The sequence below is a fragment of the Podarcis liolepis genome (assembly GCF_965112155.1).
Source record: "Podarcis liolepis genome assembly, chromosome: 13".
NCBI lineage: Eukaryota > Metazoa > Chordata > Lepidosauria > Squamata > Lacertidae > Podarcis > Podarcis liolepis.
The window spans coordinates 29,992,855-30,006,975 of NC_139573.1; the positions used below are offsets into that span (position 1 = coordinate 29,992,855).

The 14,121-nt window shown below is 45.9% G+C and overlaps 1 protein-coding gene across 1 annotated transcript in view; it reads left to right on the forward strand.

Moving 5' to 3' along the window:
* The first annotated feature begins 5,423 nt into the window (after positions 1 to 5,423).
* Positions 5,424 to 14,121, forward strand: part of RAPGEFL1 (Rap guanine nucleotide exchange factor like 1) — a 52,621-nt gene continuing 43,923 nt past the window's right edge. The window contains exon 1 of the mRNA XM_083469808.1: positions 5,424 to 6,819. Within this exon, the coding sequence (XP_083325934.1) occupies positions 6,402 to 6,819 (418 nt within the window). The 5' untranslated portion in view covers positions 5,424 to 6,401. The remainder of the gene's footprint in view (positions 6,820 to 14,121) is intronic.

Here is a 14,121-nt window from a genome sequence, read left to right on the forward strand (position 1 = left end):
AAGTTCCTGGGCAGACATACTGCTTTGTTTCCGGTCAGTGTGTGTGTCTTGTAACTTCCTGCTGAAATCCTCAAACTTTTTATATACCACAAAAGTGCCCAGCCCAAGATTGGTGGAGGTTTTTGTTGTTGTTGTTTTTTGCAGGTGTGTTCTGCAACATGGCATTGACACAGCAATAGTACATTAGTGGTGGATTTATACTGGACTGACTCCACATCATACGGCCTTATTAGTTGGTCCACGATGCTATCCCCAATCTTACCACATTATTGCCACCGGGGTGTGTGTGTGTGTGGAACTCTTGCATTACAGCACGACAAGCACCCCAGAACACAATCATGAGTGCAAATAATAATGATCGCATAATAAAAAGGACATGGGGGGGCACACATTCCTGTTCATTTTGGGGCCCACTTTTGTTGCTTTCCAGGATGCATTCCAGACATTTGGCTGCCCTCAGTCTGCCATCTTAGAATACTGTACTTCTTATCACCATTAGGCATGCCCTATCTCTCTTTAAATCACAATGCATTCATGGTTTTCCCCACATCCTGTTGCAGGCAGTTCCTCAGGTTCATCTGGCTGGTTATTTTGCTGCCACCCCTTTTAATTGAGTGCACTTTTATATTGCAAGGAAGGAAGGACCTACTCCTCAGAGATCACCAGCTTCTAATGTTTGATTTCTCCCAATCCCCACACCTCTTCTTTTCCTTTCTTTTTCTTTGGGAACCTAACCCGTGTGAGCAGCATAATGCAAAGAAATAGCTCCAGGCTTCTCAGACTGGTCCATGGTGATGTCTGTGGCCATTTAAGTATTGCTTCATAACAAAGGCAAACAGTAGAGAACTCACTGTACCCTTGGCTGTTGTTTGTCTGCTAGTGGCTCATGACCCACAACCAGGTCACGACCTCAGGACCATTTTTCTGAGCTTAGTGCAAAATTTGTACTCTCCTAACCCCTGAGGCCCTGGCTCTGTGTAAGCAACTGCTCTTGCTACGAGCTTTTGGAAGGAAAATGCAGTAAAAAGGAACTCAGAAAGCTGATTTATACAGTACTGAGTTGGACCTACTGGTTCACCTAGTTCAGTATTTTCCACACTGGCTGGCAGCAATTCCGAAGTAATTGAATTCAGTAGTGCTTCCTCATAGGTAAGAAGGGTTAGGAATGCAGCATTATTCACATATTTGTTAAATGTGTTAAAACCAATTTAACAAATTTGATGTGCAGATTCCTCTGTGGCTCCTGCTATATGAGGGCACAAACACTTTCCAGAAGGGAACATGTTCTAATTAAAAGGTTTTAATAGAATAATGATAAGCAGGGCTTTATCAAGGCTGCCCTAAGTAGGGCAGATAAAAATGTCAGGTATTATGCCTCCAATTGAAATACTAGTTTGAACATCTTAAGATGTATCTATGTCACTGAACAGTCCCCCCCCCCACAAATAGCATTTATTCATCATGCCCCTGAGTAGTCAGGTATGTTGAAAACAGGCACAGAAAATATCCAGTTAAAAATCAAACTATATTAGATAAAACAGTATCAGTAACAGTATGGGACGCGGGTGGCGCTGTGGGTTAAACCACAGAGCCTAGGGTTTGCCGAACAGAAGGTTGGTGGTTCGAATCCCCGTGACAGGGTGAGCCCCCGTTGCTCGGTCCCTGATCCTGCCAACCTAGCAGTTCGAAAGCACGTTAAAGTGCAAGTAGATAAATAGGTACCGCTCCAGTGGGAAGGTAAACGGCGTTTCCGTGCACTGCTCTGGTTTGCTAGAAGTGGCTTAGTCATGCTGGCCATATGACCCAGAAGTTGTACGCCGGCTCCCTCAGCCAATAAAGCGAGATGAGTGCCGCAACCCCAGAGTCGGTCACGACTGGACCTAATGGTCAGGGGTCCCTTTACCTTTACCTGACAGTATTAGCAATAAAAACAACAAAGAGTCTTGTGGCACCTTTAATACATTTATTAAGGCATAAACTCTCATAAACACTTTAATGCATGTGAAAATACTCTTTCTTGCCTTTTGCTGCCACAGAGTCACAGCAACCCTTCTGGAAGCTGTTATTCAGCCATGGCGGTGGGGCGCAGGGGACAGGACCGACCCATCCCTAGGAAGCAGCAGGTGAATTGGGTATGGATGCCAAAGGCACAGATCTCTTGCCAGTTTCATTTGTGAAGGTAACCTCACAGGTGTAAAGGAAAATAAATACTCATACTACACACACGCAAACATACCTTTTTTGCAATTTAAATTTGAATATATCTTGGTGAAAGCCTTTAGACTTTGATGAGTATCTCCTCTCCAAAAAAGCCCCACTCCACTGTGCCTTTCTGAAGTGGTGCCCCTCCTTTGGTGGTGGTCCCACAGTTGTGGACTGTTCTGCCTTGCAAAGCCCTCCGTGCAACACCATCCTAAGCTTTAGAAGACTGCTGAAAACATAGGCCTTCCATCAGGCTTTGAGGGATAATTACGCAACTTTCGTGCTCTGTTCACTGGTGTTTGTGCATGTACGTGTATAACCATCGTATTTATTCCATTTAAGAGGAAGCTGTTGGGAGCTGCCATCCAGGGTTTTGGAGCGCAGTGTCATCAGTATGTGGATGAAATTCAGATTTTTTACTCTGTTCCCTCTGCATCAGGAAAGCCTGCCTGTGTTTCCAGTGACGGATTGAGGCAGACTCCTGTTAAGACGATGGTGCTGTGGTGAGGCCTTTCTCATGCTCAGGAATTTAGAGAGACAACCTGTTCTGGATGGGGTTGCACTTCCCCTGAAGGAGCAGGTGTGTAGCTCAGGAGTGATCTAAAGCTCACCTGAGGCCCAGGTGGCTTCACTGGAGTCCTATGATGAGCTCTGGCTGGTTCATCAGCTATGGCCATTCGTGGACTGGGATAGCTTAGCTATGGTAGTCCATGCTCTAGTAACTGTAATATATTTTATATGGGGCTTCCCTTGAAGACTGTACGGAAGCTGCAGCTGATGCAGAATGGGTCTGTTAAGCAGAGCAGCAGGATGAAGCATGTCAGCAATCCTGAAAACACTGCACTGGTTGCCTGTGAGCTCCGGGCCCAATTCATGGTTCTGGTCCTGTTGTACAAAGGCCTGAGCAGCTCAGGGCCCCAGTACTTAAAGGAACACCTCCATCTAATATCTACTGGCCTGTGTTTTGAGATCTGGGGGATGGTGCTGATCGAGTATGGCCCGTGGGGCAGCAACTCATGGTGGGCTTTTCCCCATGGCATGGCCTCTTTCATGGCACTCCCTCCCCAGGAGTGCATCCATCCCCAACACTGATGGCCTTCAGGTGCCAATTGAAGAAGACATATCTGTTTGCTTGGGCTTTTGAAGCATGAATATTGATTGGCATTTCAGCAGCTGGTGTTCTTTTTTTTTTGCATACGTTTTGGTTTTAGAGGTGCGTTTTTCTATGTTGTAATTATTGTACAGTTTGCATTTCCTCCATTGTTCACTGCCCTCGGCTCCCACAGGGAGAAGGGCAGTCTAGAACTGAAATAACATACAATAAATAAATAATATCCTACCTTTTGGTCCCGCAGGGTCCTTACATTATTTCCAAAATAATATGCAGTTAAAATTGTAACATTCAAATCGGGGGTGGAAAAAACCTTCCATAAAGCAACCTGCAATTATTACCAATTAAAACCTTAAAAAAAGACACCAGAACCACTTTAACAGATTAGAACAGAATTCAACAGCATTGTTGTTATTTTATATGTGGAGCTTATTATTAATGTGGTTTTCTTTTTGCTTTGTGACAATATGACTTAACTTGTACTGCATGCTAAGCATTTGAAAGCAAATTACGTACTTTAGATGTATTCCACCCCAAAAACCCATACAAGATAACATCTATTAACAAACAAACTCAGGAGTCCAGTGTTGACATTTGGTGGGAGCACCAGTCCATGCTAAGCATTTTTTAAAGGAAAGGAGGGCTCCTTGTTGAGTCCACCTGTTTAGATATTATCCAGTGGCAGATCACACATTTTGTGCACACATTATCTCTGGTTCAGTTCTCAGCATCTTTCACTAAAAGGATTGCTGCTGGCAGCAGGGCTGTACAAGATCTGCACATGGTGCCTGACACCATGGAGAGATGATGTCAGTGCCAGAGAGTAGACAACACTGGGCTAGAATAGATAGACCAATGAGAAAGGGCACGTAGCTCAGTGCTAGAGCATCTGCTTTGCATGCAAAAGGTTCAATCCCCAGCATCTCCAGGGTAGAGCTACTGCCTGAAACCTTGGAGAGCCACTGCCAGCCAGTGTAGGCAGCAGAGAGCTAGGTGGACCAGTGGTGGGATTGCATGGCACCTTCCCGTATTCCTTCCTATAAGGCAGCTGAGCTTCATATGTGTATTCATTTGTGTATTGATGAATTTATATCTTGCCCTTCCTCCCTGAAGGGTGCCCTTTCTCTTACGTATTCAGAAAGGAGCCCTATAAATATAGACATAAATAAATTGAATAGGGTGTGTGTCTGTGTCCCGCAGGGGATGCCAGCTGTAGTAACATTCAGATGAGTATATACCCAAGTAGGAAAAAGGCGGACATTCAGGGTCACACACACTGTTGAATAAAGGTGATTTAGTACTCTTTAAAAAAGAAGAAGAAACCACTGCTGTGAAATTATTTAGTGTAACCAATATTTATCCACCAGGGCAAAGAAAAGAGTTTGAATGTATCAGAAATAACCAAGAGACTTGTGAGCCCTTAAAGCAGGCATAGGCAAACTCCGGCCCTCCAGATGTTTGGGACTACAATTCCCATCATCCGTGACCACTGGTCCTGTTAGCTAGGGATGATGGGAATTGTAGTCCCAAACATCTAGAGGACCAGAGTTTGCCTATGCCTGCCTTAAAGACTACATACATTTCTTGTGCCATGAGCCATTATGGTCGGCAAGGAGTGCCTGAAGTTTTCTTGAAGATATAAGATTTCCCTCTCCCACCCTTTAAAAAGCATCCCGGAATTCAAAAGTTTATACTTTGTTGGTGTCTGTGCGTGCAGTTTCCACTTGAACCCATTAAACACACACTCTAAGTAATATGAAATTGAGTGTGCAATAGAATAAAAATCTTTAACAATTCAGCCGGCGTCAACGACCCAAAATGAATCATCTGACTTTCACTCCAAGCAAGCTGAGGGCAATGTTTTGCATCAAGATGCAAATAAAGCCCCGATTAATCTTGCAACATTGCCCAACCAGCCTGATTTCTCACCATCACGCTTGTTGTTTTTAGTTGGGTTCCCCCACCCCCCAGTTATAGTCCAAGATTAAGGTGTGGATTTTTCGCTTCCTTGCCCCCGCGTAACAAGTGCAGGCAAAATTAGCGGGTGGGCGAGGAACCGGTGCAAAGGCGGGGGAGGGGCCGGAGGAGGCGGGGCGGGGCTGGGCTTGCTCCCCTCCGGAGGAGAGGCGGCGAGGGAAAGAGACTGGCTGGCTGCTGCTTTGCGAGAGAAGCCTGCCGACTGGCGACTCCGCCTGCTTCTTTCCAGGCCAGGAGGCACGAAGAAGGAGGAGGGGGGTTCCTGCAGGAGGGGGCGGGGGCGGTCAAGCAGAGAGCCTCCCCCATGCAAACTCCCCGCCAGGCAGGCAGGCTTCAGCCCCCGCTCCTGCTGCCAGTAGCTGCCTCCCCCGCTGTCATGAGCATCCATAAAGGAGGATCCCGCTTGCAGCGGCAGCAGCAGCCTGGCGAATAGGGCGCGCGCGCGCAGGGCGCACGGAGTGGCAAAGGCGAAGGAGACGAGGCAGAGGCTGCGGGCTGGCGGAGGAACAGGAGAGATTCAGATTGCAAGCAAGCCGGGACGCTTCGTCGGCTTCGGGAAAGCCCTGCGGCTCGCTTTGCTGGGCGCAGAGGTGGAGAGGGAAGAATCTCTCCCCCCCCCCCGCTCCAAAGGGGATTTACGCTCGCCACGTTTCTGGCGCAGCCGAAGAGAAGACGGCAATCCACCTGTCTGCCTCTCACCGCCTACCACTTCAGGAGGGCGTCAGGACGCGAAGCCACCGGAGGCGCCTCTGGTCACTCCCCCTGCAGGGAGAGTCGAGCAGGACCCCGCACACCCCGCCCCCTAAAGCCTTTCCACGCTCGGTAAGGTTGGCCAGAGCAGCGCCCACGCTCCCCACCCCCCAACGCCGGGCACGCTTCCCTTCTCCAAAGAGGCAGCTCCCTGCCACCTTCTTGGCCAGATCTTCGCCCGCCTCCAACATCTGGCATAGCCATGACTCTCTGATCGCACGTCTCTCCACCACCGCCGCAGGCACGCAGAGTGCGCCGCCCCTGATCCCCAATTTTGGCCTAAGCTGAAAAGGGCACATTGGATCACCCCTCGTCCTGGGGCCCAGCTGAGCCCCTGGGTGCCCCCACTGCCGTCGGCGGGATGAAGCCTTTGGAGAAATTTCTGAAGAAGCAGGGGTCTCACTTGGCTGCCCGGGCTGGCCCCGGGGCTGGTGGGCAGCTGCCTCGCAGGCAAAGCGTCTCCAAGATCCTGCTGCCCGGATTCCTCAAGGAGCCCCCCGAGGAGCCCCCCGAAGGAGGCACGGACACTGCTGGCGATGGGCGATGGCTGGAGCTGCGGCCCCCCGATTCCTCTCTGCGCTCCCCAACGTCCTTCTCCTCCGAGGAGCTGTCCCCAGGCGGTGGCGGAGGAGGCGAAACCCAGCTCAGCCCAGAGTCTGTACCCACCTGCTGCTGGGCACCGCTGGCAGAACCCGAGAGCCCCGATCGACTGCTGGGGAGGCTTCTGGAGAGGCTGGGAGGCGACCCGACAGCCCCCCATGGGCATGGCTGCGGTGCAGGTAGGGGACGAGTCTGGGACCCTGGAATGAGAGTGGGAGGTGCCAAGCTAAGGAAAGGAAAATTCACAGCTCTAATATCAGGGGCTGATAGTGCCAAAGGGAAAGGCAGCATCAGTAGCTGACATTTTTGCACAGAATACAGGTCGATGTAGGGACTGGCAAGGGTAGGGTCAGATGGACATGCCTTTACTTGGGCCCTGGAAGTTGGAACCAATTTATCTGGCCTGCATAGCTCAGTTGGTTAGAGCATGGTGCTGATAACGCCAAGGTTGTAGGTTCGATCCCTGTATTGGGACTGCTGCATATTCCTACATTACAGGGGGTTGGACTAGATGATCCTCAGGGTCCCTTCCAACTCTAAAATTCTATGATATTGTGAATCAGTCCCAGAACATGTGGCATAATACTGAAGTGTGTCTCTGAGCATGTGCAAAGTGCCCTTTCCTCAGTAACTGAATCCTGTCTCCCTCCCGCTTCTCCAGAATCCAAACTAAGCACCAAGCTTCCAGGTGCGAACATGTTACCCTGTGTTTGAGAGGGTCTGCAGGGCCTCATTTTTGGGGAACAGAATCAGGTAGCAGGATATGGTCTCGGAATGATCAGACTCTCTCACCTTTCCATCATAATCAGCTGGTATCATCTCCTTTTGGGATCTTTGATCTGGAGAAATAGGCCCAGCATGGAGGAAGAATTTTTATGGGGGGGGCAGTGAAGGAGCGGGGAGGGCAGTAACAAAGTTAATGGGAGGGGGCTTCCCTCTCCTTCAGCCTGGTGATTGCACCTGTCTAAGGGATGATGGCAAACATAGGAAGAGCAGACAGAGTGCTGAGTGCACTCTCTGCTGGCAGGAATGCTGCAGATGGAGCATTTGCGTTGGGGCAGAGGTGGAGAGCCTGTGGCCCTCAACATGTTGATGGACTACAACTCCCATCATCCCTGACCATGGACTGTGCCAGCTGGGGCTGATGGGAGGAGGAGTTCAACATTCCCTAAAGGGCTCCAGATCCCTGGTGTAAGGGGTACTTGTGACTGGGGTTATGATGTTGAAGGGTTGCCTGTTCCTGGGGTTGCCTAGAGGAGTTCAGTGGAGACATGTGGCAAGAGCAAACTTGGGGGGGGGGGCTTAAAGGTGAAAGTGGATGCAAAAGAGCTTCTGCCACAAGGTGAAGTTTCCAGTGAAAGTTATAACAACAACAACAACTTTATTATTTATACCCTGTCCATCTGGCTGGGTTTCCCCAGCCACTTTGGATGGCTCACAGCTAGTTTTATGGTAGGAGTTTTGGGGAGAAGGTCTGGGGTCAAAGAGAAAAGACATCTAGGAATGGGTAAAGAAGGTGGGTGGCTTCTCCAGAGCTTAGTACTGGAGCTAGTGGGGTTTTAAGAGGCTGAGCTCGCAGCTAGAAAGTGCCAGGTCTGTTCGATCCTGGAATCATTGACTCACATCAAGCAACTCTTAGCTTCAGCCCCCACTTCTATGGGAATAGGGACAATAATCTCTGGTCTCCTTTGCTGTGTTGTTGTAAAGTTAGTGAATGAGGATACAGTATGTAGGGTTTTGAACCCTTTGGCAAAAAGTGCTATATAACTTCTAAATATTTTGTAATGATTAATTTCTCTGTAATTAAGTTTTTGTGTTTTTTTTAAAGTACAAAATGTATTACAGTACAGTGATTATTCTCACATCTGTCCTGCCTCGTGAGAGAGGTTGACTTTTACTGCAGGCTTGTAAATAACTGCTTGACAAGTCACCTGTGGTGAGTAAGAAACAATTCTAAGTGATCAGAAAAGAATGTGTTTGTAGAGATGAGAGAGAGAAGCCTCCCCCCCCCTTTCAGACCACTGAATGACTAATAATAGAACTAATTTGAAATGTGGACTTGTAATCTTTGTGATCTTGAGTTGCAAGGCTGTTTTATCCTTGTTTTGCACATGAAGAAACAAGGTTGAGAGGAGTCGTCAATTTCTGAGCAGGCATTTGAACTCAGGCTTGTTCACACTTGCATGCACATCACCACTGGCAGCTGAACGTGTGAACTGGCTCCATTGCAAAGCATTGCGTTTGAGGTGATGCAAAGTAATAGCCAAGTTCTTTCCATTGCATTAGATCCATGATGGTTCATCCACACATGGACTGTAGTCATTGCTGGATGCTGCAGCCCTCAGGTGATGAATATGGGAGAGATAGATTTGAAGTGGCATTGGGACATTGGCACAGTTTGCACATAATGCTAAGGCAAACCATGTGAACTGTGAACAAGCAAGCATGTGGGTACTCAGAGAAAAATCATGGCCACTTTGCTTCTTCCTCAGCCTTATTTCTGCTGCACTATGCAGAGCTAAGCCGTGGTTTGGTTTAGCATTAAGTCTGAACATGGGTTCATGGTTAGTCTTCCCAGACTGGTGGAACGCTATGCTAAACCATGGCTTAAGTCTAGGTAGCATGGCAGCAGTCAGATTGAAGGAGGAGTAAAGCCGCCACATTTTTTACTTTGGGCGCCCATACATTTGTTTGTTCACGTCAAGCCATAGCCAGATACACACCACAAATTTTGATGAGGATGCATTAAAAAAGAAATAGCTATTTGTGTGTGTAGGGCTTATCTTCAGTGTTTGGGAAATAAAACCTAGAATTATATTCACTGATGTGAAACTCTGGTGATGAAAATTAAAGAGAAATAGTTTTAAAAAATTGATGTGTTCTGTTCAAAGCTCTTTTTATATATATATAAAAAGGGGCTGTACATGAGCCATGCATTAAAATGCTACCATCTTCCTTACTTGTCTGTAAGGTAACAAAAAGTTAAGTATTGTCAGTACATGTTTGTGTGTGTGTGTGTGTGTTGTGTAACAATTTTGACATTCAGCTGCAGAGTAAGCATTCTTGGTATCCAGCCATTATTTGTGTTTGCTACTTGTGGTCCCTTTGCCCCCAAAGTCTCTGGCACATGCACAGGACTTGGGAGATGGGAGGCCTCAAACTCCCACTTCATGCTTTTAGCATACTTAGCTTAAAGGCCCTTAGAAGTGTCTCCAAGGCAGTAGGAAATAAGGACTGCCTTTGGTAAACAGAAGCAGTTGGACTATAGCACACTACACCAGCTCCCTAATGAAAGTATCCTCCAGGATACTGGGAACAATTCTCCTTTTTTTGTTGAGGAGAGCCGGACTTTCTACTCACTGTTTTTTAAAAATTAGGAGTGTATTAATTTTAGCAGTGAGATAATTTTTCTGGCTGGATTTTTCATGCCTAGTTACTTAAGCTCAGAACAATTGTTGAAGGTAAGAAAATAATAAATATACAAATTCTTTCTGGACATGTGCAAAGTGTGTTTGGGTTGTGTGATTGACTATACATCTGAGACTAGAAGGAAGAGCTTCCAGGTCAGAAGGCACAAAATTTCCAGGCAAGGGTGGAAATGTAAAAAGGTAAAAGTATACAGTGGTACCTTGGTTCTCAAACTTAATCCGTTCCGGAAGTCCGTTCTAAAACAGCAATTTAACATGAATTTTACTATCTAACGAGACCATTGATCCATAAAATGAAAGCAATAATCAATGTACTGTGCTATAAAATAAATAAGACAGTATTGTAGATGATACAAAAAAATAAAATTCTTACCTGCACTGATGATAGTCATTGTTTGGATGGGGGCTTTTATCCATTTCTGCAGTCACACAATCAATCAATCAATCAATCAATCAATCAATTAATCAATCAATCAGTAGCTGAACTGGGTTCCACACAGTCATAAAAACAAATTAACCAAAAAAGCCTCAAAAACAAAAATGCAAAATAAATAACAAAAACAAAAGAGCCAAACTTAATCCATTCTGGAAGTCCGTTTGACTTCCAAAATGTTCAAAAACCAAAGCGCAGCTTCTGATAGGTGCAGGCGCCCCAGAAACAATAGCCGACAGCCGCATTGGATGTTCAGCTTACTTCCGGGTTTTCGGCGTTTGAGAACCAAGGTGTTTGAGTACCAAGGCATTTGATAACCAAGGTACCACTGTATTGGGAAATGATCTATAATGAATTGGAAAAAAAAATGCTTAAAATTACTTTCCCCCCCCAACGAGTCATTTTTATTGGGAATAACATAGACAGAAATTGCTAGGTGTCAGAAAAGGTTATTTATGTATGCAACCACTGCGGCCTGTGTTTTGTTAGCCCCAAAATTGAAAGTGAGCAAGGTCCCAACTAAAGAGGACTGGCAACTTAAGTTGACAGAATCTGCAGAACTTGCAGATTTAACACATAGAATAAGAGAGCAAGAAGAACATATATTAGAAGAAGAGTGGAAAACATTTATTGAATACATGGAAAATTACTGTATACAGCTGAAAACACTGGCAGCGTTAAGATAAATTCAGTGGCGTAAATAATATTTGATTGATGTAAAAGTGGAAAACTGATTTGAATGGTTATAGTAAAATGTGCAGGAATGTATGACATGTAAAATGAAGCATGGAAGGATAAGAAGGGAAGTCATTCGATATTTTAAAGTTTGTAAAAATATTTATTTTGAAAGGTACAATTGAAAACTTAATAAAAAATATTATATATAAAAAACAATAATTCCAGACAAGCTTGAGATTGGCCTCTGGGTGGTGAATATTTCAAATCTTAAGCGCAAATTTGCAGTAGGCAGCGATTTAAATGGACCGTTGGGGCAGAGGAAATCAAAGTTGCCTGGAGTGGGTGGCTACATGCATACTTCCTTCAGTTACTATTTGGGCACAATAAAAGATCAGGTGGGCACAAACTGTATCAAGCCAGATGACTTGGAGTGGACTTTGGTTTCAAGTCTTGTGTCGTATGTAACACAGATATCATAGGCCCCAAGTCCCTGAACCTCTCTGTTAATCTTTAACACCACTCCAATGCTAAGGTTAGCTAGTATGAGAAGGAAAAGGCAGAAACGGCCTATGCTCTGTCTGGGAAAGGATGCTCATTAAACAGAGGCCCCTTTCAGGTGTTCATTTTCTACCTGTTGGTGGATTATTATTTTTTAGGTTGCAGCAGCGCTTGGCTTATGTCCCTTCCCAGTGCTCATCGGAGAGCTTTGGAAGATGTATATTATTTCTTTCTTGACCTATGTGGTATTTTAAGCAGAGGACTGCAGGAATCTTGATGGTACAAAGGTTAAAACAAAAAGGACACACTCAGGAAGTGAAAGTGAGAGCTGTATTGTGTACTTCAGACTCCTCCTACATATGGAATAAAATGCTGCTGCAGACTTTGATCGTATTACATTATCTTCTGGGTGGAGTTAGGCACATCAGGTGGAGTGGAACGATATTGAAATAGTTTCCTATTCCCAACTTGTATCAGAGATGTGGGCAATTTCAGGAGAGCTTTTACATGGGGAGTTTCCTTGTGAGGTTACTAGAGAGAAGTTGAATGCTAGAGCAAGGGAGCGCCACTATATCCTACCCAACCACCTGCAAAAATCCAGGCTTCTGCTTTCTGCTGTGACTATGTAGACCAGCACCCAAATGCATTCTTTCTAGCCCTGTGCCAATTAAAAAAAAAAAGGGGGGGGGAGAAGGAACACTGTTCTCAGCTCATACACTCTTTTCGCTTTCTGGTGGCCACCAGTCTATTAAAGATGCATTGCTTCATGGCACATTGATGCTAGCTAAGCAAAAGTTACCTCAGTTTAAGGACGGGAGTGCTGTGGCGGATTTGTACTGCAAACCCACCCAGCCACCACGCAGTTCCACAGTACCCAGTGACTCAGCTGAATGTGTGAAGAGCATCCCTCAAAAAGTATTTCATTTCAGTTTGTCTTGAAAATTCTCTCTCTGGCTGTTAATCCATGCTGGCTCCTTCACACATGCCTGTCTTGATGCTGCCATTGACAAATTCAAAATGTGTATGTCTGTGAAATATACACCTTAGCAGGTGACAATGACCTTCCCCCTTTCTGGCCTTCTTTTGCTTATTCTCGCTCCTTTCTGCCACTTGCCTCGTTCCTCTTCCACCCAGACCTCGGATTGTCCTGTGAGTTAAAACCTCTACTCTGGCTTCCAACACCAGTAATGGTGCATTTTATTGCTCAGGTTGATCCAGCAACTGCCCTGAGCTGTAGACGCAGCTCTGCCTTAGACACTGCTCTCTCCTGGGTCGTTCGCAGCCCCAGCCTGACCTTGACATGACACATTCACAGCTTGAGAGAGTGGGCAGGCAGCATTGGTTTTTAAAGCAGTGTCAGTTCCCCTCAAATTCAAACAGCAGCCCCTAAGCTAGCAATAAAAGTGTGTGTGTGTGTGTGTGTGTGTGTGTGTGTGTTTTGCTGGCTGCGTTCCACCTCCTGCCTTGGTGGAGACAGGTAGAAATTAAAGAGGACTGAAGCTTGGGAGCTGAGAGGACTCTTTGGTTTACTATGCATATATCCACCTCCTTCCAAAACTAACACATGGATGCCCCTCGATTGTGCGTGTATGTAAAGCCAGGGATTAGAGTTCCACAAAAAGAGGCAGAATTATTTGAAGATGTCTCTCTGAGCATTCAAGGGATAGAGCTTGTTTTTAAAACATTTGCTCAGCCACAATGAGAGCTAGAAACTTGCTTTTAAAAATACTGTAGCAATAATTACAACAAAATCTGAGATTCTGCAATACTGTGTGATGGAAAGGAGGGTGGGAAGACAGCTTTTTTTTGCCTTGTGGGGAGGCTGTTAATTAACTAGAGCATTGATCTTCAGGGCTGAATACTGTGGAAAACAGCGCAAACCCTCCACCCTAGCCCAGGGCTCTCAAATTGTGGTAATTGTGGGTATAAAAAGCAACTTTATACATTGACTCAGACCAGTGGGTTGTCTAGCTCTTCAGTGGAACTGCTGGTAGCCTATCCAAAACCCAGTTTTGCAAGCCAATGGGCAGAATTTCTTTCCCAGTCCTAACCAGGGCCCTTTAACTAGAACTGCTGGGAGATGAAAATAGACCTCCAGTAAAGCAAACTTGGCTCCCATGAATAGCTGGATGAAAGGAATTAAGGGTTCCATGCTCAGTTTTAAAGCATTTGCAAGGCAGAGTACAAAATGCATAAATTCACCCTAAAATGGTAAACTCCTAAGGACAGGAGTCTGTACTGTTTGATATTCCTGCAAATCAGCAAGTTCTGACCAAAAAAGTTCAGCACATGTTCAGAGAAAAAATGGCGTGGTGAATAAGGGAGAAATGGATACACCCGGCAACAGTGATCATAATTGCAATGGGGGGGGGGAGCAGAATTTCTCTGAGCCTGTGCAGAGTTCTTTTCCAGTCTTTGCTGGCTAACCACAGTCTGCTCCTCCT